The sequence below is a fragment of the Oncorhynchus tshawytscha genome, linkage group LG13 (assembly GCF_018296145.1).
Source record: "Oncorhynchus tshawytscha isolate Ot180627B linkage group LG13, Otsh_v2.0, whole genome shotgun sequence".
NCBI lineage: Eukaryota > Metazoa > Chordata > Actinopteri > Salmoniformes > Salmonidae > Oncorhynchus > Oncorhynchus tshawytscha.
The window spans coordinates 22,054,264-22,080,397 of NC_056441.1; the positions used below are offsets into that span (position 1 = coordinate 22,054,264).

The following is a 26,134-nucleotide window of genomic DNA, read 5'->3' on the forward strand; positions in this document are numbered from 1 at the left end:
TTGTTGAAAGCCTTTTTATTGTATCATGACGCAAGAATTCTATAGTGACAAAATATGTAGTTAATATCATTGAAAGAAAAGTAAATTGAAAGAAATGTGTTTTTTTTAAATCTTTTTTTTTATTGAGAGTAAACGTTTTACTAATACTTTCACTCCTTGGCCACACATCGAACGTCACTGTCTTTCATATGGACTGGGAATGTATCAAGTATCACCTATGAAAGTGCAAATAACAACAAGGTTTATGGTTGCCAGGGTACAGTAATATAAAAATCAGATGCCTGGGTTACAAACTATGACACAGCCACTGGCCTTGAAACTTTCAATTAAGTACCAAGAAAATACAAAACAAAGAAAACAAAAAAAAATCTAATAAAAACCTTAGTGTGAATAAAATTGGACTAAATAAACAATTATCTTAACTTAAAACAGTGGTGTTGTACAAAAAAATACACTCCAAATCCAGACTTCAGTGTTCCATTTCATGTTTTGTATGATCAGCGCACGTCACATCGCACCCTACTATAAACTAGTGCACTACTCCAGATGGTTGCACACTACACCCAACAGTTAAGTTAAACCATGGTTGCGTTTCTAAATGTTATTCTATATCCAATGACTACTTTTTTAAGCAGCTTATTACAATTAAATATGATAAATATGATTTTAGAAATTATATTATAAACTCTTGTAGACTGCAGATTCATCTCTATAAAGTTGACTATATTATAATCATCCTACCAGTGCTAACCATCTCTATAACACCAACACAAGAAAAATAACAGCTTCCTGTCCTGTACCTAGTCAAAGACCTGGGAGAGTAGAAGTGCTGATCTAGGATCAATTGAGCCTTTTAGATCATAATGAATAAGATTAAATAGACAGGGAGGACCTGGTCCTAGATCAGCACCACTACTCTGAGACGCTTGATACGTATGACCACAGACCACAGCTGCTTCTAAAAACACATCTTATCTCAAGAGGAAAGGAAACCATGTCAAAAACAAAACAACCCTATAGTAGTAATAATAGTCATACTATTCTTTGCACGTTGCTTGAGGTTCCATATGATAAAAAGGGGATTCTCAATAAAAATGAGGCACACTGATCAACTCAGCCGTGGACTGTTTCTAAAGAGTAGCCATGTCACGGTCCCTCTCTCTCTCTCTGTCATGGAGTTTTGATCTGGATAAATAAAGGTTGAATAAACAGTAAAACAACTCGCCCTGGTCTTAGGCTGAGGAGACCACATACAGTCAGTCCATCAGTAGTGGAATGGATATGGACGATAAAATCACTAAAGTCACTCATATTTGATTGTATTTAAACACATCTCATCTGCTCTGATCAACTCTGGTCACTGCATGACCTGATCAGATCTGGGTCACATGACCTGACCAGACCTGGGTCACATGACCTGACCAGATCTGGGTCACATGACCTGATCAGACCTAGGTCACATGACCTGACCAGACCTGGGTCACATGACCTGACCAGAACTTGGTCAAATATACTAATTAGCTTTCGGTGCCCAGCAAGCTAAATCAAGTGGACACCCCATGTTCAATGTCAGACTTTTCTCCTGTTCTTTCCTCTAAGTGCTTTTCATCCCCAAATCTTTCCTAAGCTTTCTCTGATAATGCTATTAATCACTCTCTCTTCCTCTCTTTTCTCTCCCTCATCTCTGTCACTGCTGCTTATCATTACCTCGCTCGCACTCTCCTCTTCTCTTCCTCCTGCTCTCTGTCATCTGTCTGTCTGTTATCACACCAGGTGAACTTGCTCTTCCCACTCCGCGCGTGATTGGTCCTCCACTACCCAGGCGGTGGGGCTTGAGTCTGTCTTGGTAGGAGTGAGGTTGTCATCTCCACAGTGTGTGTGTGAGTGTATGTGTGTGTCCATTGCGTCCTGCGACAGGTCCGACACAAACCCTGTGACTACACACTCCACACACTCCTCACCCTCACAACACTCCAGATCCAGAGTGCTGGGTCTTTTAACCTCCAGGCTGTCTCCAGGGCCGGGGGAGCCAGCCTGTCCCCTACTCGCCTCTCCCTGCCGTAGCTCGGCTAGGGCCTCCCCGCTGAAACTGGCCTGGGCGTCAGGAGGGGAATCACTCTTTGGGTCCCCACCATCTTGGAGTGAAACAGTGGGTGAGTCTGTCTCTGTGTCCGGAGGTGAGTATTTCTCCGGGGGTGAGCCAGTCTCGGAGCTAGCTGAGGGGATGAGGTCGATGTTCTGGGGGCTGTCCTGGGGGTGTGTGTGTTGGATCCAGGCCATGATGTTGTCCAGGAGCAGGGCTTCAGCTGAGGGGTCCAGGCGCTCCAGGCAGCCCGGGTCACTGGGGGTGAAGGGACCACCTGGAGGGACCACTGGGGAGAGGAGTTCTGGGTCTGGGGAGGGGAGCAGGAGGCCGTGGGGGTCTGAAGAAGTGCGGCATGGGTCAGGATTCGAGGTGTAGTCTGGGTTAGGGGTGTAAGGGTCCAGGTTAGGGTTGTAAGGGTCTGGGTTAGGGTTGTAATGGTCTGGGTTAGGGGTGTAAGAGTCTGGGTTAGGGGTGTAAGAGTCTGGGTTAGGGGTGTAAGGGTCTGGGTTAGGGGTGTAAGGGTCTGGGTTAGGGGTGTAAGGGTCTGGATTAGGGGTGTAATGGTCTGGGTTAGGGGTGTAAGGGTCTGGGTTAGGGGTGTAAGGGTCTGGGTTAGGGGTGTAAGGGTCTGTGTTAGGGGTGTAATGGTCTGGGTTAGGGGTGTAAGGGTCTGGGTTAGGGGTGTAGTGGCTGGAGTGGCAGCAATGGTGGTGGTTCTGGTCAGGATGTGTGTCCTGGGTGCAAGAGATGGTTTGGTCTGGTTCAGGGTTATGGGAAAGGCTGAACATAGCATATGGCTCTGGGTCTGAGGGGTAAAGGCTTGTGTGTTTAGGGCTAGATGATGCTGTAAGGTCTGTGTGAGAAGGAGATGATTTAGTGTAGAGGCTGGGTTGGCAGTGAACAGAACTGTAGAAGGCATTGATAGTAGGATGGCCACGGTTTTGGTTTTGACCACAATTATGGTCGTGTTCTGGAGTGAAGGGAATGTTGATAGTGGTGTGGTCCTGGTTATGATCACAGGTGTGACTGTAGCCATGTGTATAAGGTGTGCTGAGGTCAGGTTCCAGAACAGCATAGCTGTGGTCAGTTGTATAAGATGTGTAGCTAAGGTCCTGACTCTGACTGTACCTGGGGGAAGGGTTGTAGTGGTCGTAGGTGTGATCTAAGCTATATGGCGTAGGGATATTAGTGTTGTCTAGGGTATATGGAGTAGTTATTTGTCCCAGTCTCATCAGACTTTCTCCTAGCTCTAACAGCTCAGCATTTAGCGACTGGTTAGGGTCTGGTCTAGGGAGGTTAGAGGAGCCACTGGCCCCCAGAGAACCACCCACACTGGAGGGGTCCTGAGTCTCACTGAGGCTCCCCACCCCTGGACCCATTACTGGCCCTATATCCAGACCCTGTCCAGACCCAAGCCCTGGGCCCTCAATCACACCAGAGCCTCTTTCCAGTCCTCCTCCCATCCCTCTATCCATTTCTCTCTCCCTCCGTGAGTCCTGTAGTGACAGTTGGATGGCCAGTAGAATGTTGGGGTCATCTTCATCCAGTGACCTCAGAGGCTGTCTCCGCCCCTCAACTCTCTCCTGGAGGACCTCTGTCACACGTAACAAAAACAACACAAGAAAACGTCAAAGAAACACAGGCCCTACTGATAAATGACTGTGTGTGTGTGTGTGTGTGTGTGTGTGTGTGTGTACCTGTATTCTCAGGGTTCTGGTTGGGCTCAGGAGTACTGCTGTTGCTCCTCAGACTGTGTAAACTCGGCATGTCTCCTCTACGACGCGGCCGGTGTCTCCGCCGGTACTGGAAATCAGCATACTCCTACAGGTAGTACATTATACAGGTAGTATATCATACAGGTAGTATATTATACAGGTAGTATATTATACAGGTAGTACATTATACAGGTAGTATATAATACAGGTAGTACATTATACAGGTAGTACATTATACAGGTAGTATATTATACAGGTAGTACATTATACAGGTAGTATATTATACAGGTAGTATATTATACAGGTAGTACATTATACAGGTAGTATATTATACAGGTAGTACATTATACAGGTAGTATATTATACAGGTAGTATATTATACAGGTAGTACATTATACAGGTAGTACATTATACAGGTAGTACATTATACAGGTAGTATATTATACAGGTAATATATTATACAGGTAGTATATAATACAGGTAGTACATTATACAGGTAGTATATTATACAGGTAGTATATTATACAGGTAGTACATTATACAGGTAGTATATTATACAGGTAGTATATTATACAGGTAGTACATTATACAGGTAGTATATTATACAGGTTAGTTATTTTTTATTTTACCTTTATTTAACTAGGCAAGTCAGTTAAGAAGAAATTCTTACTTTCAATGACGGCTTAGGAACAGTGGGTTAACTGCCTTGTTCAGGGGAGGAATGACGGCTAGGGATTCGATCTTGCAACCTTCTGGTTACTAGTCCAACACTATAACCACTAGGCTACCTGCCGTGTGGTAACATGGATGTTTGTGCTGAGATGGAGGATGTGGCTACAAATATTGACCTGTTGCTCAAATTCTCATAGAGATACAGTAGAAAAGCTTGACCATGGTGTTATGTGTAGTTACCTCAGGAGAGGTGAATCCCAGGTACTCCCAGTCCCATGATCCAGCAGGGAAACTGAAACACATTCAATATAGAGCTTTGTAAAGAAAGGCCAACCCTGTTCTGTCTACTGCCTGTTGGGAAAAAGATCTCTTTCTCTCTCTCTCTCTCTCTCTCTCTCTCTGTCGGTCTCCCTCCCTCCCTCACCTCCTCCTAGGTACTTCAGGTGAGTCGTTAGGGGCCACCCCTCTAGCCACCGAAGCCAGGAACTCCTCTCTCTTCTGCTGTACCAGACAGGCAGCACTGACTATCTTATGACACGGCGTACGCAGGTAGGGACGGTTCACCTTCTGAGCCAAGTCCTCCACCGCCATCTCCAGATCAGTCTGGGGAACAGAGGGAAGAGTAGAAGGGTAGAGAAATAGGGAGAGAGTGGAGGGTGAGGAATTCATCTCTCTCTCACACACACATGCACGCACGCACACGTACACACACACACACACACACACACACACACACACACACACACACACACACACACACACACACACACACACACACACACACACACACACACACACACACACACACACACACACACACACACACACACATGAGTTCAAATATCTCCTTCTGTGTGCTGTGAGGCTGGAGGAAGAATCCGTAGGGGTAGGAACACTTCAACACACGACGTGTCTTCAACAACTCACACACACCGTCCTCTATAAATCTGGTGTCTGGGGGGGAGCCCTCACCTAGAGGAGAGACACACACTGCTGTTAGAAACACACAAACACTGCTGTTAGAAACAGAAACACACACACTGCTGTTAGAAACACACAAATACACACACACTGTTGTTAGACACACACACACACACACTGCTGTTAGACACACACGCACACACACTGCTGTTAGAAACAGAAACACACACACTGCTGTTAAAAACACACAAATACATACACACTGTTGTTAGACACACACACACACACACACACTGCTGTTAGAAACACACAAAACACACACACTGCTGTTAGACACACACGCACACACACTGCTGTTAGAAACAGAAACACACAAATACACACACACTGCTGTTAGACACACACGCACACACTGCTGTTAGAAACAGAAACACACAAATACACACACTGCTGTTAGACACACACGCACACACACTGCTGTTAGAAACAGAAACACACAAATACACACACACTGCTGTTAGAAACACACAAATACACACACACCATACGCAGGACACACCATCCTCTCCCTCCATCGTTATACAAGAGGAGAGGCAGGGACAGCCTCTGAGGTAGAAAGTAGAGAGGTAGGTCAGAGACTCACATCCAATGAAGGCTCTACTCAGCTGTTCCATCTTCTCTTTGGCTGTTTTCAATAGTCTCTGTTCTAACTAGAGAGAGAAAGAGAGAAGATACAGGGGGGTAGAGAAAGAGAGAGAGCGAGAGGGATAGGGAGAGACATCACATTTTAGAAAACAACATTGGTAGATATCATAAATACAATATCATGCTGTGTGTGTGTTACCTTATAGCTGTGTTCATGGTTCTTATAGCGGCTGTAGTAGTGCATGAAGCGGTCCAACTCCTGAAAACTCTTGTGCTTCTTTTCCGCCTGAAAAACACACACTCCTGTCAAATACTTAACGTAAAATGTCAGAGTGTGTGCAGTGCTAGTGTGTGTGGTATGTTGTTCTTCTATCCTTGTGGGGACCTGAAATCCACAAATATCTCCATTTTAAGCTTAGGGTTAGGTTTAGGGTTAGAATTATGGTTAGGGTTAGGGAAAATAGGATTTTTAATGGAAATCTATTTTAGGTCACAACGAGGATAGAAAAACAAGTATGTGTGTGTGTGTGTGTGTGTACCTCTCCAGTCATCTCTTTGGACTGCTCCTCTAGCTGTGTGATGACCTCATAGCGTGTACAGCGGTAGTATCCTCCAGTTGAAGAGCTGTGTTTCTTCCACTCTTCCAGACAGATCCAGCAGAAGTCATATTTACACTGCAGACAGAGAAACAGGTGTTGTACATACATGGTAATAACCCTGTCTTATTGCTTTAATATGGTGTCCCACAAGGCTCTATGTTGGGACTGCTTCAATATCTTCATGGTGTCCCACAAGGCTCTATGTTGGGACTGCTTCAATATCTTCCTCAACGCCATTCAAATGTAGCAAAGCTGGTGTGTGTGTGTGTGTGTATGTACCTTGGCACACTGCATGTGGTTGCAGCCCTCATTCTTCTGTATGGGAGACTTGCAGTTGGCACAGGGTTTAGAGTTGGTTAACAACCACAGACAGTTAGCTGCATCCTCATACGACTCCGATACACCTGCCACTGGATACACACACACACACATACAAACACATTCGCACATGTACACAAACATCACCAACATGCACGCACACACATACCAAGATCAAGCGCACACACACATACCAAGATCAGCATATACAATCATGCGTTTATTATAACATACTGTATATCTGTGTGTGTGTGTGTGTGTGTCTGTGCTCACACTCTTCTGGCTTCATCTCTGAGACTTTCTGCAGCCACATCCTCCATGTCTGACAGTCGCATGGCTCATGGGCCTCACCTAGACACTCCCTGGAGAGAGAGACAGATAGAGGAGAGGAGAGAGAGAAAGAGAGAGAGAGAGAGGGAGAGAGGAGAGAGAGGGGAGAGAGAGAGACAGAGGAGAGAGACAGAGGGAGAGAGAGAGAAGAAGAGGGGGAGAGAGAGAGAGGAGAGACAGTTAGAGGAAGAGACAGAGAAGAAGAGGGGGAGAGAGAGGGAGATAGAGAGTAGAGAGACAGATGGAAGACAGAGGGGAGAGAGAGGAGGGAGACAGATGGAGGAAGAGAGAGAGGAATAGAGGGAGAGAGAGACAGATGGAAGACAGAGGGGAGAGAGAGGAGGGAGACAGATGGAGGAAGAGAGTAAGAGAGGGGGATGAATATACATATACAGTGCATTCGGAAAGTATTCAGACCCCTTCACTTTTTCCACATTTTGTTACGTTACAGCCTTATTCTAAAATTGATTACATTTTTTTATCCTCATCAATCTGCACAATACCCCATAATGACAAAGCAAAAACAGATTTCTAGAAATGTTTGCAAATTATAGTTTTTTTAAACCCAGAAACATCACATTTACATAAGCATTCAGACCCTTTACTCAGAACTTTGTTAAGGCACCTTTGGCAGTGAGCCTCGAGTCTTCTTGGCACACCTGTACTTGTGGAGTTTCTCCATTCTTCTCTGCAGATCCTCTCAAGATCTGTCAGGTTGGATGGGGAGCGTCACTGCACAGCTATTTTCAGGTTTCTCCAGAGATGTTCGATCGGGTTCAAGTCCGGGCTCTGGCTGGGCCACGCAAGGACATTCAGAGACTTGTCCCAAAGCCTCTCCTACGTTGTCTTGGCTATGTGCTTAGGGTTGTTGTCCTGTTGGAAGGTGAACCTTCGCCCCAATCTGAGGTCCTAAGCGCTCTGGAGCAGGTTTTCATCAACGATCTCTCTATACTTTGCTCCATTCATCTTTCCCTCGATCCTGACTAGTCTCCCAGTCCCTGCCCCTGAAAAACAACCCCACAACATGATGCTGCCACCACCATGCTTCACCGTAGGGATGGTGCCAGGCTTCCTCCAGACGTGACGCTTGGCATTCAGGACAAAGAGTTTAATCTTGGTTTCATTAGACCAGAGAATCTTGTTTCTCATGGTCTGAGAGTCCTTTAGGTGCCTTTTGGTAAAGTTCAAGTGGGCTGTCATGTGCATTTTATCTGTCATGTGCTTCCATCTGGCCACTCTATCATAAAGGCCTGATTCGTGGAGTGATGATTGTCCTTCTGGAAGGTTCTCCCATCTCCACAGAGGAACTCTGGAACTATGTCAGAGTAACCATCGGGTTCTTGGTCACCTCCTTGACCTTAATATAGACAGGTGTGTGCCTTTCCAAATCTTGTCCAATCAATTTAATTTACTACAGGTGGACTCCAATCAAGTTGTAGAAACATCTCAAGGATGATCAATGGAAACAGGATGCACCTGAGCTCAATATCCAGTCTCACAGCAAAGGGTCTGAATACTTATGTAAATGTCATATTTCTGTTTTTTACTTCTAAAAACCTGTTTTTGCTTAGTCATTATGGGGTGTTGTGTGTAGATTGATGAGGAAAAACATGAATTTATTCCATTTTAGAATAAGGTTGTAACGTTACAAAAGGTAGAATAAGTGAACGGGTCTGAATACTTTCTGAATGCACTGTATCATTCTCTACGTTTAAGACTTTTCCCCATGAGACGGTCTGATGTGTGTGTACCAGCAGAAGAGGTGACCCTTGCCACAGTCGACTGCAGGGGAGGGCAGCAGGGGGAACCCCAGGTGGTTGACCCCCGGACCAGGTCTGGTCAGTCTGACCGCTCTCTCACACCGCACTGCCGGGCACCACCGGATAGATGGGTTGTTCTCCACGAACGCCTAGAGAAGATACACGCAGGCAGGCAGGCAAGCACACACACACGCGCACGCACGCAGACAGGGAGGGGAGATAAGATGCTTTGAGAGCGACATTGTGTGTGTGAGTGTGCATGTGTGTGCGTGCGTGTACGTGTGTGTGTGCGTGCCTTGATGTCGAACTGCAGGTATCGTTTGTCCATCTCTCTGGAGACAACACTCTCTATAACCTGAACAGGCACCAGCTGGTAACAGTCACAGGCAGGACAGAAGATGTTATGAGCCTCACCCTCCTGGATCTTCACATTCAGAAACCTGAAACAAATCACATCCAATTCAATCATTATTGGATCTACAGTCAATATTTAAATTGATATGGCTTGCTCTTGCCATTTATACTGTGCATTCCTCCCTTCCAGATTGTGTGTATTTTTCTATTCAGTTTATACGTCTGTATTGTAATAAGTGTCGTATAGGCCTGTGACAATTGAATTTCCCATGAGGATCCATCGTGTTTAATTCAATTCAAACAGTGTAAGTCACGTACCCTTCCCAGCAGGCTCGGCAGAACTCATGACCACAGGACATGTCTATTGGGTCTTCAAACACTGAGATGGAACACAGGCAGATCCCACACTGGAGGGAAAGAGACACCCCACACAGTCAGAGGTATACACTACATCACACACAAACACGCACATATGTATTACGGATGTCACGTTGCTTAGCAAGTACCACTCTCAAGCTCGTTTCGGTTCATACCTGGCTGGAACTCGAGACCTCTACTTTGCTAACACACGTGACCGCCCTCCTTAACAATGTTCCAATGGTAGGAGACACCCAAAAGGTACTAATTGGATGGCTCCATTCTCAACATTTCAAGCTAGCTGTGGAGTGGGCTTACGGTACGTTCTTAATTCTGTTACACACTCACACAGGCAGCCAGGGCTTGATGATTGGTTGGTTAGTAGGATCAGGTGTGCTCGTGCTGGGGTAGAACAAAAATGTGCAACCTGTCCTGGACCAAAATGTCATGTGACTCACCGTAGTCCCTCCCTCCTCCCCTGGGGTGAGGCAGCTGTCAGTGAGGGATGTGAGGGTTAGGGTGAGGGGGGAGCGAGGGGTGCGCGGGGAAGGCAGGGTGTCCCAAGCATTGCACCCGCTGGGCGGGGGTGTGGGCATCAAGACCCCAGACCGCTGGCAGCACTCCTCAGAATCACTCATCCAGGCTTCCAAAAGCTTCTCTCTGTCCCAGTCTGTTACACACAGAGACAGAGATGTTAGAGCGACACACACACACACACACCTTCATCAGCTCCTACGTGTCCCAATTAGATACAGAGACAGTTTACACACACACACACACACACATGAAACACACACACACCGTGTGCTCTGAGCAGTGCCTCAGCGGTGAAGAGAGGAGCCTGCAGCATGTCAGCTGTCTCCACTATCAACATGTCCTTCAGTCTCCTCAAGTCCTGCAGCTTCAAACCCTCATAGGGCTGGGGATGAGAGGGGAGGGAGAGAGGGGAGAGATAAAGAGAGAGGGAGAGAGAGAGAGATTAAGAATTGAAAAAGCTAGGAAAACATTTTATCAAAAACCATAACAGTATGCTTGTCCCTCTGTGGCTACTTTTCACAGCAAATGCATCTCTGATTTAAAGTGTGTTTGTGTGACTTGATTTATTTCATTATTATAGTGTCTTGCATCTTCAAGATGACCAGCCCACGTTGGCTTACAAGACACTGTATCTGCAGTAGCAAAGACTTTTTCCACATTTTGTTGTGTTAATAAAAAATGGATGAAATTGAGATTTTGTGTCACTGCCCTCCACACAATATCCCATAATGTCAAAGATGATGCACTCTCAATCGCACTCCACACAGTCCTTTCCCATCTGGACAAAAGGAACACCTATGTGAGAATGCTGTTCATTGACTTCAGCTCAGCATTCAACACCATACTGCCCACAAAGCTCATCAATAAGCTAAGGACCCTGGGACTAAACACCTCCCTCTGCAACTGGATCCTGGACATCCTGACGGGCCGTCCCCAGGTGGTGAGAGTAGGCAACAACACGTCTGCTACGCTGATCCTTAACACTGGGGCCCCTCAGGGGTGTGTACTTAGTCCCCTCCTGTACTCCCTATTCACTCATGACTGCATGGCCAGACACGACTCCAACACCATCATTAAGTTTGCTGACGACACAATAGTGGTAGGCCTGATCACCGAAAATGATGAGAAAGCCTATAGGAAGGAGGTCAGAGACCTAGCAGTGTGTTGCCAGGACAACAACCTCTCCCTCAATGTGAGCAAGATGAAGGAGCTGATCGTGGACAACAGGAAAAGGAAGGCTGAACAGGCCCCCATTAACACCGACGGGGCTGTAGTGGAGCAGGTTGAGAGTTTCAAGATCCTTGGTGTCCACAACACCCACAAACTATCATGGTCCAAACACACCAAGACAGTCGTGAAGAGGGCACGACAACATGTTTTCCCCCTCAGGAGACTGAAAAGATTTGGCATGGGTCCCCAGATCCTGAAAAAGTTATACAGCTGCACCATTGAGAGCATCCTGACCGGTTGCATCACCGCCTGGTATGGCAACTGCTCGGCATCTGACCGTAAGGCGTTACAGAGGGTAGTGCCCCAGTACATCACTGGGGCCAAGCTTCCTGTCATCCAGGACCTCTATACTAGGCGGTGTCAGAGGAAGGCCCAAAACATTGTCAAAGACTCCAGTCACCCAAGTCATAAACAGTTTTCTCTGCTACCGCACGGCAAGCGGTACCAGAGCGCCAAGTCTCGGACCAAAAGGCTCCTTAACAGCTTCTACCCCCAAGCCATAAGACTGCTGAACAATTAATCAAATGGCCACCCAGACTATTTACATTGACCCCCCACCTCTCTATTTGTTTTGTACACTGCTGCTACTCGCTGTTTACTATCTGTGCAGTCACTTCACCCCTACCTACATGTACAAATTACCTCAACTAACCTGTACCCCCTCACACTGACTCGGTACCGGTACACCCTGTATATAGTCTCGTTATTGTTATTTTATTGTGTTACTTTATATTATTTTTTACTTTAGTTTATTTGATAAATATTTTCTTAACTCTTCTTGAACTGCACTGTTGGTTAAGGGCTTGTATGTAGGCATTTCACTATAAAGGTCTACACATGTTGTATTCGGTGCAGGTGACAAACAAAGTCATATGAAATATGTTTTTAGAAATCTTCACAAATTAATTAAAAATGAAAAGCTGAAATGTCTTGAGTCAAAAACTACTCAACCCCTTTACTATGGCAAGCCTAAATAGGTTAATGAGTAAAAATGTGCTTAACAAGTCACATAATAAGTTGCATGGACTCTGTGTGCAATAATAGTTTGAACATTTTTGAATGACTACCTCATCTCTGTACCCCACACATACAATTATCTGTCGGTCCCTCAGTCGAGCAGTGAATTTCAACCACAAAGAGCAGGGAGGTTTTCCTATGCCTTGCAAAGAAGGGCACCTATTGGTAGACATTGAATATCTCTTTGAGCATGGTGAAGTTATGAATTACACTTTGGAAGGAAACCGCTCAAGGATTTCACCATATGAATACTTTCTGAAGGCACTGTATATACTGTATGTTGACTGTGTAAATTCTGTATCTATATATATTGTCCATATATACTGGTTCTGTATATTGTTTATTGTGGCAGCACCATTTCAGAGTCAATACCCCTTAATGACAAAGCGAAAACAGGTTTTTAGACATTTTTGCAAATTTACATAAATATTCAGACCCTTTGCTATGAGACGTGAAATTGAGCTCGGGTGCATCCTGTTTCCATTGATCATCCTTGAGCTGTTTCTACAACTTTATTGGAGTCCACCTGGGGTAAATTCAATTCATTGGACATGATTTGGAAAGGAACACACCTGTCTATTTAAGGTCCCACAGTTGACATTGCATGTCGGAGCAAAAACTGAGGTCGAAGGAATTTTCCATAGAGCTCCGAGACAGGATTGTGTTTGAGGCACAGATCTGGAAAAGGGTACCAAAAAAGTTCTGCAGCATTGAAGGTTCCCAAGAACACAGTGGCCTCCATCATTCTTAAATGGAAGAAGTTTGGAATCACCAAGAATCTTCCTAGAGCTGGCTGCCCAGCCTAACTGAGCAATCGGGAGAGAAGGGCCTTGTTCAGGGAGGTGACCAAGAACCCGATGGTCACTCTGACAGAGCTTCAGAGTCACTCTGTGGAGATTGGAGAAACTTCCAGAAGGACAACCATCTCTGAAGCACTCCACCAATCAGGCCTTTATGGTAAAGTGGCCAGACGGAGAGTGGCCCAGCCAGAGCCCGGACTTGAACCTGATCAAACATCTTTTGAGAGACTTGAAAATAGCTGTACAGCGACACTTCCCATCCAACGTGACAGAGCTTTTTAGGATCTGCAGAGAAGAATGAGAAAAACTCCCCAAATACAGGTGTGCCAAGCTTGTAGCGTCATACCCACGAAGACTTGAGGCTGTAATCTCTGCCAAAGGTGCTTCAACAAAGTACTGAGTAAAGGATCTGAATACTACTGAAAAAAAAACAATTAATACATTTTAGAATAAGGCTGTAACGTAACAACAATTGGAAAAGGTCAAGGGGTCTGAATACTTTCCGAATGCACTGTAGGTTCATACGAAAAAAATCTAAAATTGATCAACAAAACAAAAACCTACTTTAATGATAAAGCTTATCTTGACGTATAGTCCATGCTTTGCAAAAGAAAATTGCATCCAGAAACACTTATTTTCTAAATAACCATTCCAGCTTCTCTTAGTCTCTAACCCAAAATAGTTCTGGTTTCAGTTGTTGCATTTGATCAAACAAGCTTACTGTCAAATCATCATATAAAGTACAGTACAATAAAAAGCGCAGTTCATTCTCAATCTCCCCTGAATCGCAAACAGTACATAGCTGCTCTTCTTCCATTATTGCATTAAACCTATCTTAATTGCCAGAGGAAGTATCCTGGTTCTCAACTGGGCACACAGTGACCTTTGGTTTCTTGTTAGGTGAGAGGTGACATAGGGTTCCAGATCATAGTTGAGTTTTGGTTTAAGTCATATATCAGTTGGCCATTTTTCTTTGTAGCTAAGCTTTCACTTGTGTTTGATCATGTTGACATCGTAACTTCTTTCTAAATATGTGTTGTAGATTCGCTTCCTTAAAAACGGAATTGAGTTTCTTTGTCCATGGGTAATTAATTTCCTTAGTCCATGGGTAATTGTGTTCCTTTGTCCATGGGTAATTAATTTCCTTTGTCCATGGGTAATTGTGTTCCTTTGTCCATGGGTAATTAATTTCCTTAGTCCATGGGTAATTGTGTTCCTTTGTCCATGGGTAATTAATTTCCTTTGTCCATGGGTAATTGTGTTCCTTTGTCCATGGGTAATTAATTTCCTTTGTCCATGGGTAATTGTGTTCCTTTGTCCATGGGTAATTAATTTCCTTAGTCCATGGGTAATTGTGTTCCTTTGTCCATGGGTAATCCATGGGTAATTTCCTTTGTCCAGCCATGGGTAATTGTGTTCCTTTGTCCATGGGTAATTAATTTCCTTAGTCCATGGGTAATTGTGTTCCTTTGTCCATGGGTAATTAATTTCCTTAGTCCATGGGTAATTGTGTTCCTTTGTCCATGGGTAATTAATTTCCTTTGTCCATGGGTAATTGTGTTCCTTTGTCCATGGGTAATTGTGTTCCTTTGTCCATGGGTAATTAATTGCCTTTGTCCATGGGTAATTGAGTTCCTTTGTCCATGGGTAATTGAGTTCCTTTGTCCATGGGTAATTGAGTTCCTTTGTCCATGGGTAATTGAGTTCCTTTGTCCATGGGTAATTGAGTTCCTTTGTCCATGGGTAATTGAGTTTCTTTGTCCATGGGTAATTGTGTTCCTTTGTCCATGGGTAATTGAGTTCCTTTGTCCATGGGTAATTGAGTTCCTTTGTCCATGGGTAATTGAGTTCCTTTGTCCATGGGTAATTGAGTTCCTTTGTCCATGGGTAATTGAGTTCCTTTGTCCATGGGTAATTGTGTGTTTTATCCCAGTTGAAGACCTTTTTTCTTATCCTGTCCTCTGGCATGTCGATAAGGCGGTTCCATAACCTAATCATTTTACCCATGTCCTATTTCACAGGGCACCCAGCCCATGTCCTATTTCACAGGGCACCCAGCCCATGTCCTATTTCACAGGGCACCCAGCCCATGTCCTATTTCACAGGGCACCCAACCCATGTCCTATTTCACAGGGCACCCAACCCATGTCCTATTTCACAGGGCACCCAGTCCATGTCCTATTTAACAGGGCACCCAACCCATGTCCTATTTCACAGGGCACCCAGTCCATGTCCTATTTCACAGGGCACCCAGTCCATGTCCTATTTCACAGGGCACCCAGTCCATGTCCTATTTCACAGGGCACCCAGTCCATGTCCTATTTCACAGGGCACCCAGTCCATGTCCTATTTCACAGGGCACCTAACCCATGTCTGCTTGAATAGCCAGGCTTGGAACAAACTTATGCACTCCAAGGAAATGTTGTATGGCTCTATTTTGAATAAAGTTAGCTGTTTAGGATTATTTTGTGTGTGTGGTGCAGCATTCTGCATTCAGTGACGAAGTGTAGTTTCGCGGCAGCGGCTGCTCTGTGTCGGTGGTGTGTAACTCACCTCTTTATGGCGCAGCGTGCTGCTGGGTGTCTGTGTCTCGGTGTGTGTGTGTTGTGAGAACACCATCATGGCTTCGAGGCGCAGGGCCAGGTGTGTGTGCTGCTGTCTCTCTGCGTGGTCACACGGGGTTAACTTCTCCTCATCCTCCACAAACAGGTCTGACCCAGCCTGGACCAGGAGCTAACACACACACACAAACACACACACACACACACACAGGAGAAGTGGGAGGCAAAAGGGAAAGAGAGAGGAAGAGTTAAAAGATGAGAGAAGACAGTCTCTCTCTCTCTCTTACCTCTACACAGTCACTCTCTCTCTCTTACCTCTACATAGTCTCTCCCTTTCTCTTACCTCTACACAGTCTCTCTCTCTCTCTTACCTCTACACAGTCTCTCTTTCTCTCTTACCTCTACACAGTCTCTCTCTTTCTCTTACCACTACACAGTCTCTCTCTCTCTCTCTCTTACCTCTACACAGTCTCTCTCTCTCTCTTACCTCTACACAGTCTCTCTCTCTCTCTTACCTCTACACAGTCTCTCTCTCTCTCTCTCTTACCTCTACACAGTCTCTCTCTCTCTCTTACCTCTACACAGTCTCTCTCTCTCTCTTACCTCTACACAGTCTCTCTCTCTCTCTCTCTTACCTCTACCTAGTCTCTCCCTTTCTCTTACCTCTACACAGTCTCTCTCTCTCTCTTACCTCTACACAGTCTCTCTTTCTCTCTTACCTCTACAGTCTCTCTCTCTCTCTTACCTCTACACAGTCTCTCTTTCTCTCTTACCTCTACACAGTCTCTCTTTCTCTCTTACCTCTACACAGTCTCTCTCTCTCTCTCTTACCTCTACACAGTCTCTCTCTCTTACCTCTACACAGTCTCTCTCTCTCTCTCTCTTACCTCTACACAGTCTCTGTCTCTCTCTTACCTCTACACAGTCTCTCTCTCTCTCTTACCTCAACACAGTCTCTCTTTCTCTCTTACCTCTACACAGTCTCTCTCTTTCTCTTACCACTACACAGTCTCTCTCTCTCTCTCTCTTACCTCTACACAGTCTCTCTCTCTCTCTTACCTCTACACAGTCTCTCTCTATCTCTTACCTCTACACAGTCTCTCTCTTTCTCTTACCACTACACAGTCTCTCTCTCTCTCTTACCTCTACATAGTCTCTCCCTTTCTCTTACCTCTACACAGTCTCTCTCTCTCTTACCTCTACACAGTCTCTCTCTTCTCTCTTACCTCTACAGTCTCTCTCTCTCTTACTTACTCTCTACACAGTCTCTCTTTCTCTCTTACCTCTACACAGTCTCTCTTTCTCTCTTACCTCTACACAGTCTCTCTCTCTCTCTCTTACCTCTACACAGTCTCTCTCTCTTACCTCTACACAGTCTCTCTCTCTCTCTCTTACCTCTACACAGTCTCTCTCTCTCTCTCTTTACCTCTACACAGTCTCTCTCTCTCTCTTACCTCAACACAGTCTCTCTTTCTCTCTTACCTCTACACAGTCTCTCTCTTTCTCTTACCTCTACACAGTCTCTCTCTCTTACCTCTACACAGTCTCTCTCTCTTACCTCTACACAGTCTCTCTCTCTTACCTCTACACAGTCTCTCTCTCTCTTACCTCTACCTCTACACTAGTCTCTCTCTTTCTCTCTCTTTCCACTACCTCTACAGTCTCTCTCTCTCTCTTACCTCTACACAGTCTCTCTTCTCTCTTACCTCTACACAGTCTCTCTCTCTCTCTTACCTCTACACAGTCTCTCTCTCTCTCTTACCTCTACACAGTCTCTCTCTCTCTCTTACCTCTACACAGTCTCTCTCTCTCTCTTACCTCTACACAGTATCTCTCTCTCTCTTTACCACTACACAGTCTCTCTCTCTCTCTTACCTCTACACAGTCTCTCTTTCTCTCTTACCTCTACACAGTCTCTCTCTCTTACCTCTACACAGTCTCTCTCTCTTACCTCTACAGTCTCTCTCTCTTACCTCTACACAGTCTCTCTCTCTCTCTTACCTCTACACAGTCTCTCTTTCTCTCTTACCTCTACACAGTCTCTCTCTCTTACCTCTACACAGTCTCTCTCTCTCTTACCTCTACACAGTCTCTCTTTCTCTCTTACCTCTTACTCTACACAGTCTCTCTCTCTCTCTTTACCTCTACACAGTCTCTCTCTCTCTCTTACCTCTACACAGTCTCTCTTTCTCTCTTACCTCTACAGTCTCTCTCTCTCTTACTTACCTCTACCTCTACAGTCTCTCTCTCTCTCTACCTCTACACAGTCTCTCTCTCTCTCTTACCTCTACACAGTCTCTCTCTCTCTCTTACCTCTACACAGTCTCTCTCTCTCTCTTACCTCTACACAGTCTCTCTCTCTCTCTTACCTCTACAGTCTCTCTCTCTCTCTTACCTCTACACAGTCTCTCTTTCTCTCTTACCTCTACACAGTCTCTCTCTCTCTCTTACCTCTACACAGTCTCTCTTTCTCTCTTACCTCTACACAGTCTCTCTCTCTTACCTCTACACAGTCTCTCTCTCTCTTACCTCTACACAGTCTCTCTCTTTCTCTTACCTCTACACAGTCTCTCTCTCTCTCTTACCTCTACACAGTCTCTCTTTCTCTCTTACCTCTACACAGTCTCTCTCTCTCTCTTACCTCTACACAGTCTCTCTTTCTCTCTTACCTCTACACAGTCTCTCTCTTTCTCTTACCACTACACAGTCTCTCTCTCTTACCTCTACAGTCTCTCTCTCTTACCTCTACACAGTCTCTCTCTCTTACCTCTACATAGTCTCTCTCTTTCTCTTACCACTACACAGTTTCTCTCTCTCTCTTACCTCTACACAGTCTCTCTCTTTCTCTTACCACTACACAGTCTCTCTCTCTCTCTTACCTCTACACAGTCTCTCTCTCTCTCTTACCTCTACACAGTCTCTCTCTTTCTCTTACCACTACACAGTCTCTCTCTTTCTCTTACCACTACACAGTCTCTCTCTTTCTCTTACCTCTACAGTCTCTCTCTCTTACCTCTACACAGTCTCTCTCTCTTACCTCTACATAGTCTCTCTCTCTCTCTTACCTCTACACAGTCTCTCTCTCTTACCTCTACACAGTCTCTCTCTTTCTCTTACCACTACACAGTCTCTCTCTTTCTCTTACCTCTACACAGTCTCTCTCTCTTACCACTACACAGTCTCTCTCTTTCTCTTACCTCTACACAGTCTCTCTTTCTCTCTTACCTCTACACAGTCTCTCTCTCTCTCTTACCTCTACACAGTCTCTCTCTCTCTCTTACCTCTACACAGTCTCTCTCTCTCTCTTACCTCTACACAGTCTCTCTCTTTCTCTTACCTCTACACAGTCTCTCTCTCTTACCACTACAGTCTCTCTCTTTCTCTTACCTCTACACAGTCTCTCTTTCTCTCTTACCTCTACACAGTCTCTCTTTCTCTCTTACCTCTACACAGTCTCTCTCTTTCTCTTACCTCTACACAGTCTCTCTCTTTCTCTTACCTCTACACAGTCTCTCTCTCTTTCTCTTACCTCCACACAGTCTCTCTCTCTCTTACCTCTAGACAGTTCCTCTCTCTCTCTTACCTCTACAGTCTCTCTCTCTCTCCCTTACCTCTACACAGTCTCTCTCTTTCTCCTACCTCTACACAGTCTCTCTCTCTCTTACCTCTACAGTCTCTCTCTCTCTTACCTCTACAGTCTCTCTCTTTCTCCTACCTCTACACAGTCTCTCTCTCTCTTACCTCTACAGTCTCTCTCTCTCTTACCTCTACACAGTCTCTCTCTCTCTCTCTCTCTTACCTCTACACAGCTCTTCATGCCAGCAGCAGCAGCGTAGTGTAGACAGGTGCTGTTCCTGTTGTCTGTAGCATTAATGTTAACCCTTTCATACTGTCCTCTGTCCAGCCTAGCCCCGGTCCAGCTCAGGATCATCTGGACACACACACAATATTGTTAGCACTCTAATGTATTTGTGTGTGTGTTCTTTGTGTGTATGTATTATTTGAGTGTGTCTGTGTATCTATACCTGTAGGCAGTCTGCCCTGCGTTGTTCGTCTCTCTGTGGTCTGGCCAGTCTGGGAGACAGTGCCCCCTCTGGCAGCAGCAGGATGTGCGCTCCCTGACACAACGCATGCAGACATGTCTCATTCTGCACGTTCCGCTTGTTAGGGTTCCCTTCTTTACTGAAAAGGAACGACCTGGAGGGGGTGGGTGAGTGGGAGAGAGAGAGAGAGAGAGAGAGAGAGAGAGAGAGAGGTTTACCATCTTTACAGAAGAGGAACCGTCCTTTCATAGCATATTTTCAAAGCAGAGTGGACAGATGACAGACATTCCAGTTCCAAGTCAACATTATGCTGGGGCTGCAGTCCTCAGGTAGTTTATATTCAACATCTCTGTCTGTCTACAGATCCATTTACTGATTACCTCCCCTTCATCATCTACTCCCTCTCTCCTCTCCTCTCCCCATCCCACTCTCTTCCTCCACCTCACGGCTCTCTACTCTCCCTCCCCTCTGCTGAATCTGTGAGAAACAGCATTTATCACACAGCAATAACCACTGTAGCAATAATCGCATAATCTGACACAGGCAGAAAGACAGACTGAAATACATTCTGCTAAGTACACATCAGATAAGCGCACACTTCGGTCAAGTGCACTCAAACAGATGGCTGAATGGAAGAGTAATTTGATAGGCAGGAAGGTACCGAAATAGACCTGCAGTTAGCGAACTGGCCTTTAACACACACACACACACACAATTAGCTGGCCTTTTCAACCCGCTTCCTCTGACCCCTGTAATCACCCAGAGAGAGAAAAGAAGGAGGGGAGGATCAGTGAAAGGAAGATAAAAAAATAGGCTCATTGACAGCCTGTCATCTCCTCCCAGGGGTCAGACTGCTAACACACTGGAACTTTCTCTTCTTCTCTCTCCATCGCTCCCTGTATCCCTGAAACATATCTAAGGGGTGTTACCTGAGCAGGCGTGTCATGGCGTGCCTGCAGGTGTAGTGGAGGGGTGTGTTGTGTTGGTAGGTCTCTCCATAGGACGCGTTGGGGTCCAGCCCCTCTCTGAACTGGCTGTTGCCCTCGTACAGTTGCCATGCCAACGCCTCGTCCCCGCTGACTAGAGCCTTCCGGAACTTAGTGGCTGTGTTCCCCATCACTGCCCTACAGGGGGCGTCGCACTGGAATCATTCAGCACAATTAATCACCTTTATCATTCAGAAATTATATATATGTGTGTGTGTTAATAACATACAGTACCAGTCAAAAGTTTGGACACACCTACTCATTCAAGGGTTTTTCTTTATTTTTACTATTTTCTACATTGTAGAATAATAGTGAAGACATCAAAACTATGAAATAAATCATATGGAATCATGTAGTAACCAAAAAGGTGTGCACCACAATTGACATGCCTGAGTTAAGAGGACCTGGTGAAACTCTACTTTAGAATTGGCTTTAGTAACAAGGAAATCCTTTAGCACATAATAACCATATTATATGTTGTCCCTGTCATGGTGCCTTTCAATTTCCTACAATTTTATAGTCATTATTATTCCTTGTTTGTTATTATAGCTAAGATTCAATGGAGGTTATTGGTCAGCGTAGAGATGAGATTGGGAATGGGTGGCTGGGAGCGCATCAGACACTTCTCTGAGGTGTGTGTGGGGATTCCACTCATCTCACTTCAGTCTCTCGTGGATCCACTTTGCCCAAGTAGACCACCACCAGCCACTATATTTTAATTCAATTAAATTAAACAAGGTAATACAAACTGATCACAATACTTAAGTGACAGTCTGTCTCCAATGTATGTACAATGACAAAATTCACAGACTTTTGGTACATTAGTTGCAGCGTAAAAGTCCTAAAAACCATAGCACCTCAAAGTAAAAGAAGTACTTTGCTTTACGTTTTTTGTGTTTTCTGTTAAAACCTGTTGAGTGTAGGGGGCAGTAAGGGGCAGTATTTTGATGTTTGGATGAAAAATGTACCCAAATGAAACTGCCTATTTCTCAGGCCCAGAATCTAGAATATGCATATAATTGTCAGATTAGGATAGAAAACATTCTAAAATTTCCAAAACTGTCAAAATATTGTCTGTGAGTATAACAGAACTGATATTGCCTGCCTTCGCTCCATTTAAAGGGATATCAACCAGATTCCTTTTCCTATGGTTTCCCCATGGTCTTTAGACATAGTTTCAGGCTTTTATTTTGAAAAATTAGTGAGAAAGATCACATCGCGTCATTGGACGGCTGGGTGCCAGCAGCGTTTTGCATGCGCAACAGCTTGGAACAGACATTTTCTCTCTCTCTCCTATTGAAGAAGCTACAGTCCCGGTTGAAATATTATCGATTATATATTGTAAAAACAACCTGAGGATTGATTATAAAAAAGTTTCTACGAACTTTACGGATACTATTTGGAATTTTCGTCTGCCCAGTCGTGACCGCTCGAGCCTGTGGATTTCTGAACATAATGTGCCAAACAAATGGAGGTATTTTGGATATAAAAATAATCTTTATGGAACAAAAGGAACATTTATTGTGTAACTGGGAATCTCTTGAGTGCAAACATCCGGAGATCATCAAAGGTAAGCGATTCATTTGATTGCTTTTCTGACTTTTGTGACCAATCTACTTGGCTGTTTGTAATGTTTTGTCTGCTGAGAGAGATGTCCTTACATAAACGCTTGGTATGCTTTCGCCGAAAAGCTTTTTTGAAATCTGACATGCCAGGTGGATTAACAACAAGCTAAATTGTGTTTTGCTATATTGCACTTGTGATTTCATGAAAATTAAATATTTTTAGTAATTTAATTTGAATTTGGCGCTCTGCAATTCAGCGGATGTTGACGAAAATGATCCCGGTATGGCCACATGCTCACAAGCTCTATATGTTTTGTACACTCAGGATAGAGTGCATTTTGAAAGTATTCAGACCACTTGACATCCTCCACATTTTGTTACGTTACAGCCTTATTCTAAAATTGACAAAATAAAAATGTTCCCTCATCAATCTACACACAATACCACATAATTACATTACAATACCACATAATGACAAAGCGAAAACAGGTTTTTAGACATTTTTGCATATCTATAAAAATTTAAAAAATGAAATATCACATAAATGCAGTACCAGTCAAAAGTTTGGACAAACCTACTCATTCAAGGGTTTGTCTTTATTTTTGCTATTTTCTACATTGTAGAATAATAGTGAAGACATCAACACTATGAAATAATACATTTGGAATCATGTAGTAACCAAAAAAGTGTTAAACAAATCTAAATATATTTTAGATTCTTCAAAGTAACCACCCTTTGCCTTGATGACAGCTTTGCACACTCTTGGCATTCTCTCAACCAGCTTCACCTGGAATGCTTTTCCAACAGTCTTGAAGGCGTTCCCACATATGCTGAGCACTTGTTATCTGCTTTTCCTTCACTCTGCTGTCCAACTCATCCCAAACCATCTCATTTGGATGGAGGTCGGGTGATTGTGGAGGCCAGGTCATCTGAGGCAGCACTCCTTCACTCTCCTTCTTGGTCAAATAGCCCTTACACAGCCTAGAGGTGTGTTGGGTCACTGTCCTGTTAAAAAACAAATGATAGTCCCACTAAGCGCAAACCAGATGGAATGGTGTATTGCTGCAGAATGCTGTGGTAGCCATGCTGGTTAAGTGTGCCTTGAATTCTAAATAAATCACAGACAGTATCACCAGCAAAGCACCCCCACACCATCATACCTCCTCTTCCATGCTTCACGGTGGAAACCACACATGCGGAGATCATCCGTTTACCTACTATGCGTCTTACAAAGACATGGCGGTTGGAACCAAAAATCTCAAATTTGGACTCATCAGACCAAAGGACAGATTTCCACTGGTCTAATGTCCATTGCTTGTGTTTCTTGGCCCAAGCAAGTCTCTTCTTCTTATTGGTGTCCTTGAGTAGTGGTGTCTGCAGCAATTTGACCATGAAGGCCTGATTCATGCAGTCTCCTCTGAACAGTTGATGTTGAAATGTGTCTGTTACTTGAACTCTGCGAAGCATTTATTTGGGCTGCAATTTCTGAGGCTGGTAACTCTAATGAACTTATCCTCTGAAAGTTTTCCTTTCCTGTGGTGGTCCTAATGAGAGCCAGTTTCATCATAGCGCTTGATGGTTTTTGCGACTGCACTTGAAGAAACTTTCAAAGTTATTGAAATGTTACGGATTGACTGACCTTCATGTCTTAAAGTAATGAAGGACTGTCGTTTCTCTTTGCTTATTTGAGCTATCCATGCCATAATATGGACTTGCTATTTTACCAAATAGGGCTATCTTCTGTATACCAACCCTACCTTGTCACAACACAACTGATTGGCTCAAACGCATTAAGGAAAACAATTCCACAAATTAACTTTTAACAAGGCACATCTGTTAATTGAAATGCATTCCAGGTGACTAACTCATGAAGCTGGTTGAGAGAATGCCAAGAGTGTGCAAAGCTGTCATCAAGGCAAAGGGTGGCTACTTTGAAGAATCTCAAATATAAAATATATTTTGATTTGTTTAACACCTTTTTGGTTACTACATGATTCCATATGTGTTATTTCATATTTTTGATGTTGTCACTATTATTCTACAAGAAAATAGTAAAAATAAAGAAAAACCCTGAAATGAGTTGTACTGTATATGGAATAATACAATACATTCATGTAATAATTCATCACTAATTTGAATCTTTGATAATAATAAACACTTACCTCCGCTATTCAGTCCTCACCTCCTCTTCCTCTCCTACACCTCCTCTTCCTCTCCGCCACTACTCACAGCTCAGACATGGCCCACACCCTCACCCTGCAGAGAGAGAGAGAAAGAGACGGTGGGGGGAATTAATCAATCAACTAATCTATCCATTTATGAAACATCCAACATGACTAAGTTACTGATTAACTGAATAGGGTTAATATTAATTGCCATGATTACTTAATAAGCTACAGTATCTGGATCCACAGACCCCATCATTTATAAACAGTCTCTGTGTTCCACCATTTTCTGCTCCAGTAAGTCTGCTGTAGACAGGGAGGGTGTGTGTGTGTGTGTGTGTGTGTGTGTAGGTGGGGGGCTACTGATAGTTTATAGGTCACGCTGTCTGTTCTACTCTCAACTCCACACAGCTTCAGCTGCTTCCAGCACACTTCGCCTCCCTCTCTCCCCTCACATTATTGCAGCATCCTCAAACCAATAATCACAGTTTTCCATTGACAAAAAAATATAATTAACAACCACTGGCTTTTGGTGGCATGTTGTGTTTATAACAGACAGCTTGTGTTTATAACACATAGCTTCATAATACAAAATGTATCACACACAGTGTTTATAAGCGTATTATAATGAAGTTGGCTAAACACAATAAGTTGCCAGCCAGCTACTTACATTTTCACACCAGGGATAAGTACCAAGAACAATACACAGTGTAAAAGTGTCAGACTCTAGACAAAGAGAAGTTAGCTGGCTAGTGCACATAGTCTGTCAGCCTGACTTCTCTAACGTACTGTAGCTAGCTATATCGTCGTCTGTCCATGCGGCCACCTGACATGTAGCCTACGGCTATACCATTAACTTTGGCTTGTGGCTTTATTTGGTGCTGTCTGGCTCTTTCACCAGGTCAGTATGGACAGACTTGCTCACTTGTTCGCTAGCTACGACCTAGCCATTTATGACTAGCTAACAATAATAGCTAGTCATAGCTACATGGCTAGCTGCCACCGTTCTGCTAGCTAGCTACATCTGGCTGACGTGAATGTCTGTAGTGTAGTTAAACGCGATGCCAAGTTGTGCTGGTTCAAGCTGATGCTAGGGCTGTGGTTTATTTTAACAGCTAGTGTCTGTCTTGGTGGGCCTCAATTCAGCCTTGTCAAATCATTATAATTCTAGCTACTTAGCTACAACTGGCTAACAGCTAGCTAGCTAATGACAGCAGTGGCAGCATCTAGCTGATAGCTAACACCCATCATTAGCTACTTAGCTATCAAGCTACTTACAAACATCGATTCACTTGAACATCAGTTGGACATACAAACATTCATAATACCGTTATTTCATAATTTTCCTTCTCGACTCCCCACCATCATCTCCTTCTTTCTTTCTCTCTCCAATCTCAGTTCTTCTCAGTGATGATGCGAGATGCTGCTGTTTCTGTTGTTGCTGGCAGGAAAAGGCATCATACGCATGAGCAG

At 44.2% G+C, this 26,134-nt stretch overlaps 1 protein-coding gene across 1 annotated transcript; it reads right to left on the minus strand.

Moving 5' to 3' along the window:
- Positions 1-26,134, minus strand: LOC112264470 (ankyrin repeat and IBR domain-containing protein 1-like). Its single transcript, XM_042295354.1, has 21 exons — positions 25,990-26,134; positions 24,659-24,752; positions 20,875-21,086; positions 19,928-20,099; positions 19,702-19,833; positions 15,895-16,074; positions 10,559-10,676; positions 10,216-10,427; positions 9,719-9,807; positions 9,342-9,486; positions 9,038-9,195; positions 7,230-7,318; positions 6,918-7,048; positions 6,579-6,713; positions 6,239-6,325; positions 6,038-6,104; positions 5,303-5,445; positions 4,898-5,079; positions 4,714-4,765; positions 3,784-3,907; positions 1-3,680 (listed from the first exon to the last, which is right to left on the minus strand). The coding sequence occupies exons 3-21, from the start codon at positions 21,060-21,062 to the stop codon at positions 1,765-1,767; spliced, it is 4,320 nt and encodes a 1,439-aa protein (XP_042151288.1). The 5' UTR covers positions 21,063-21,086; positions 24,659-24,752; positions 25,990-26,134; the 3' UTR covers positions 1-1,764.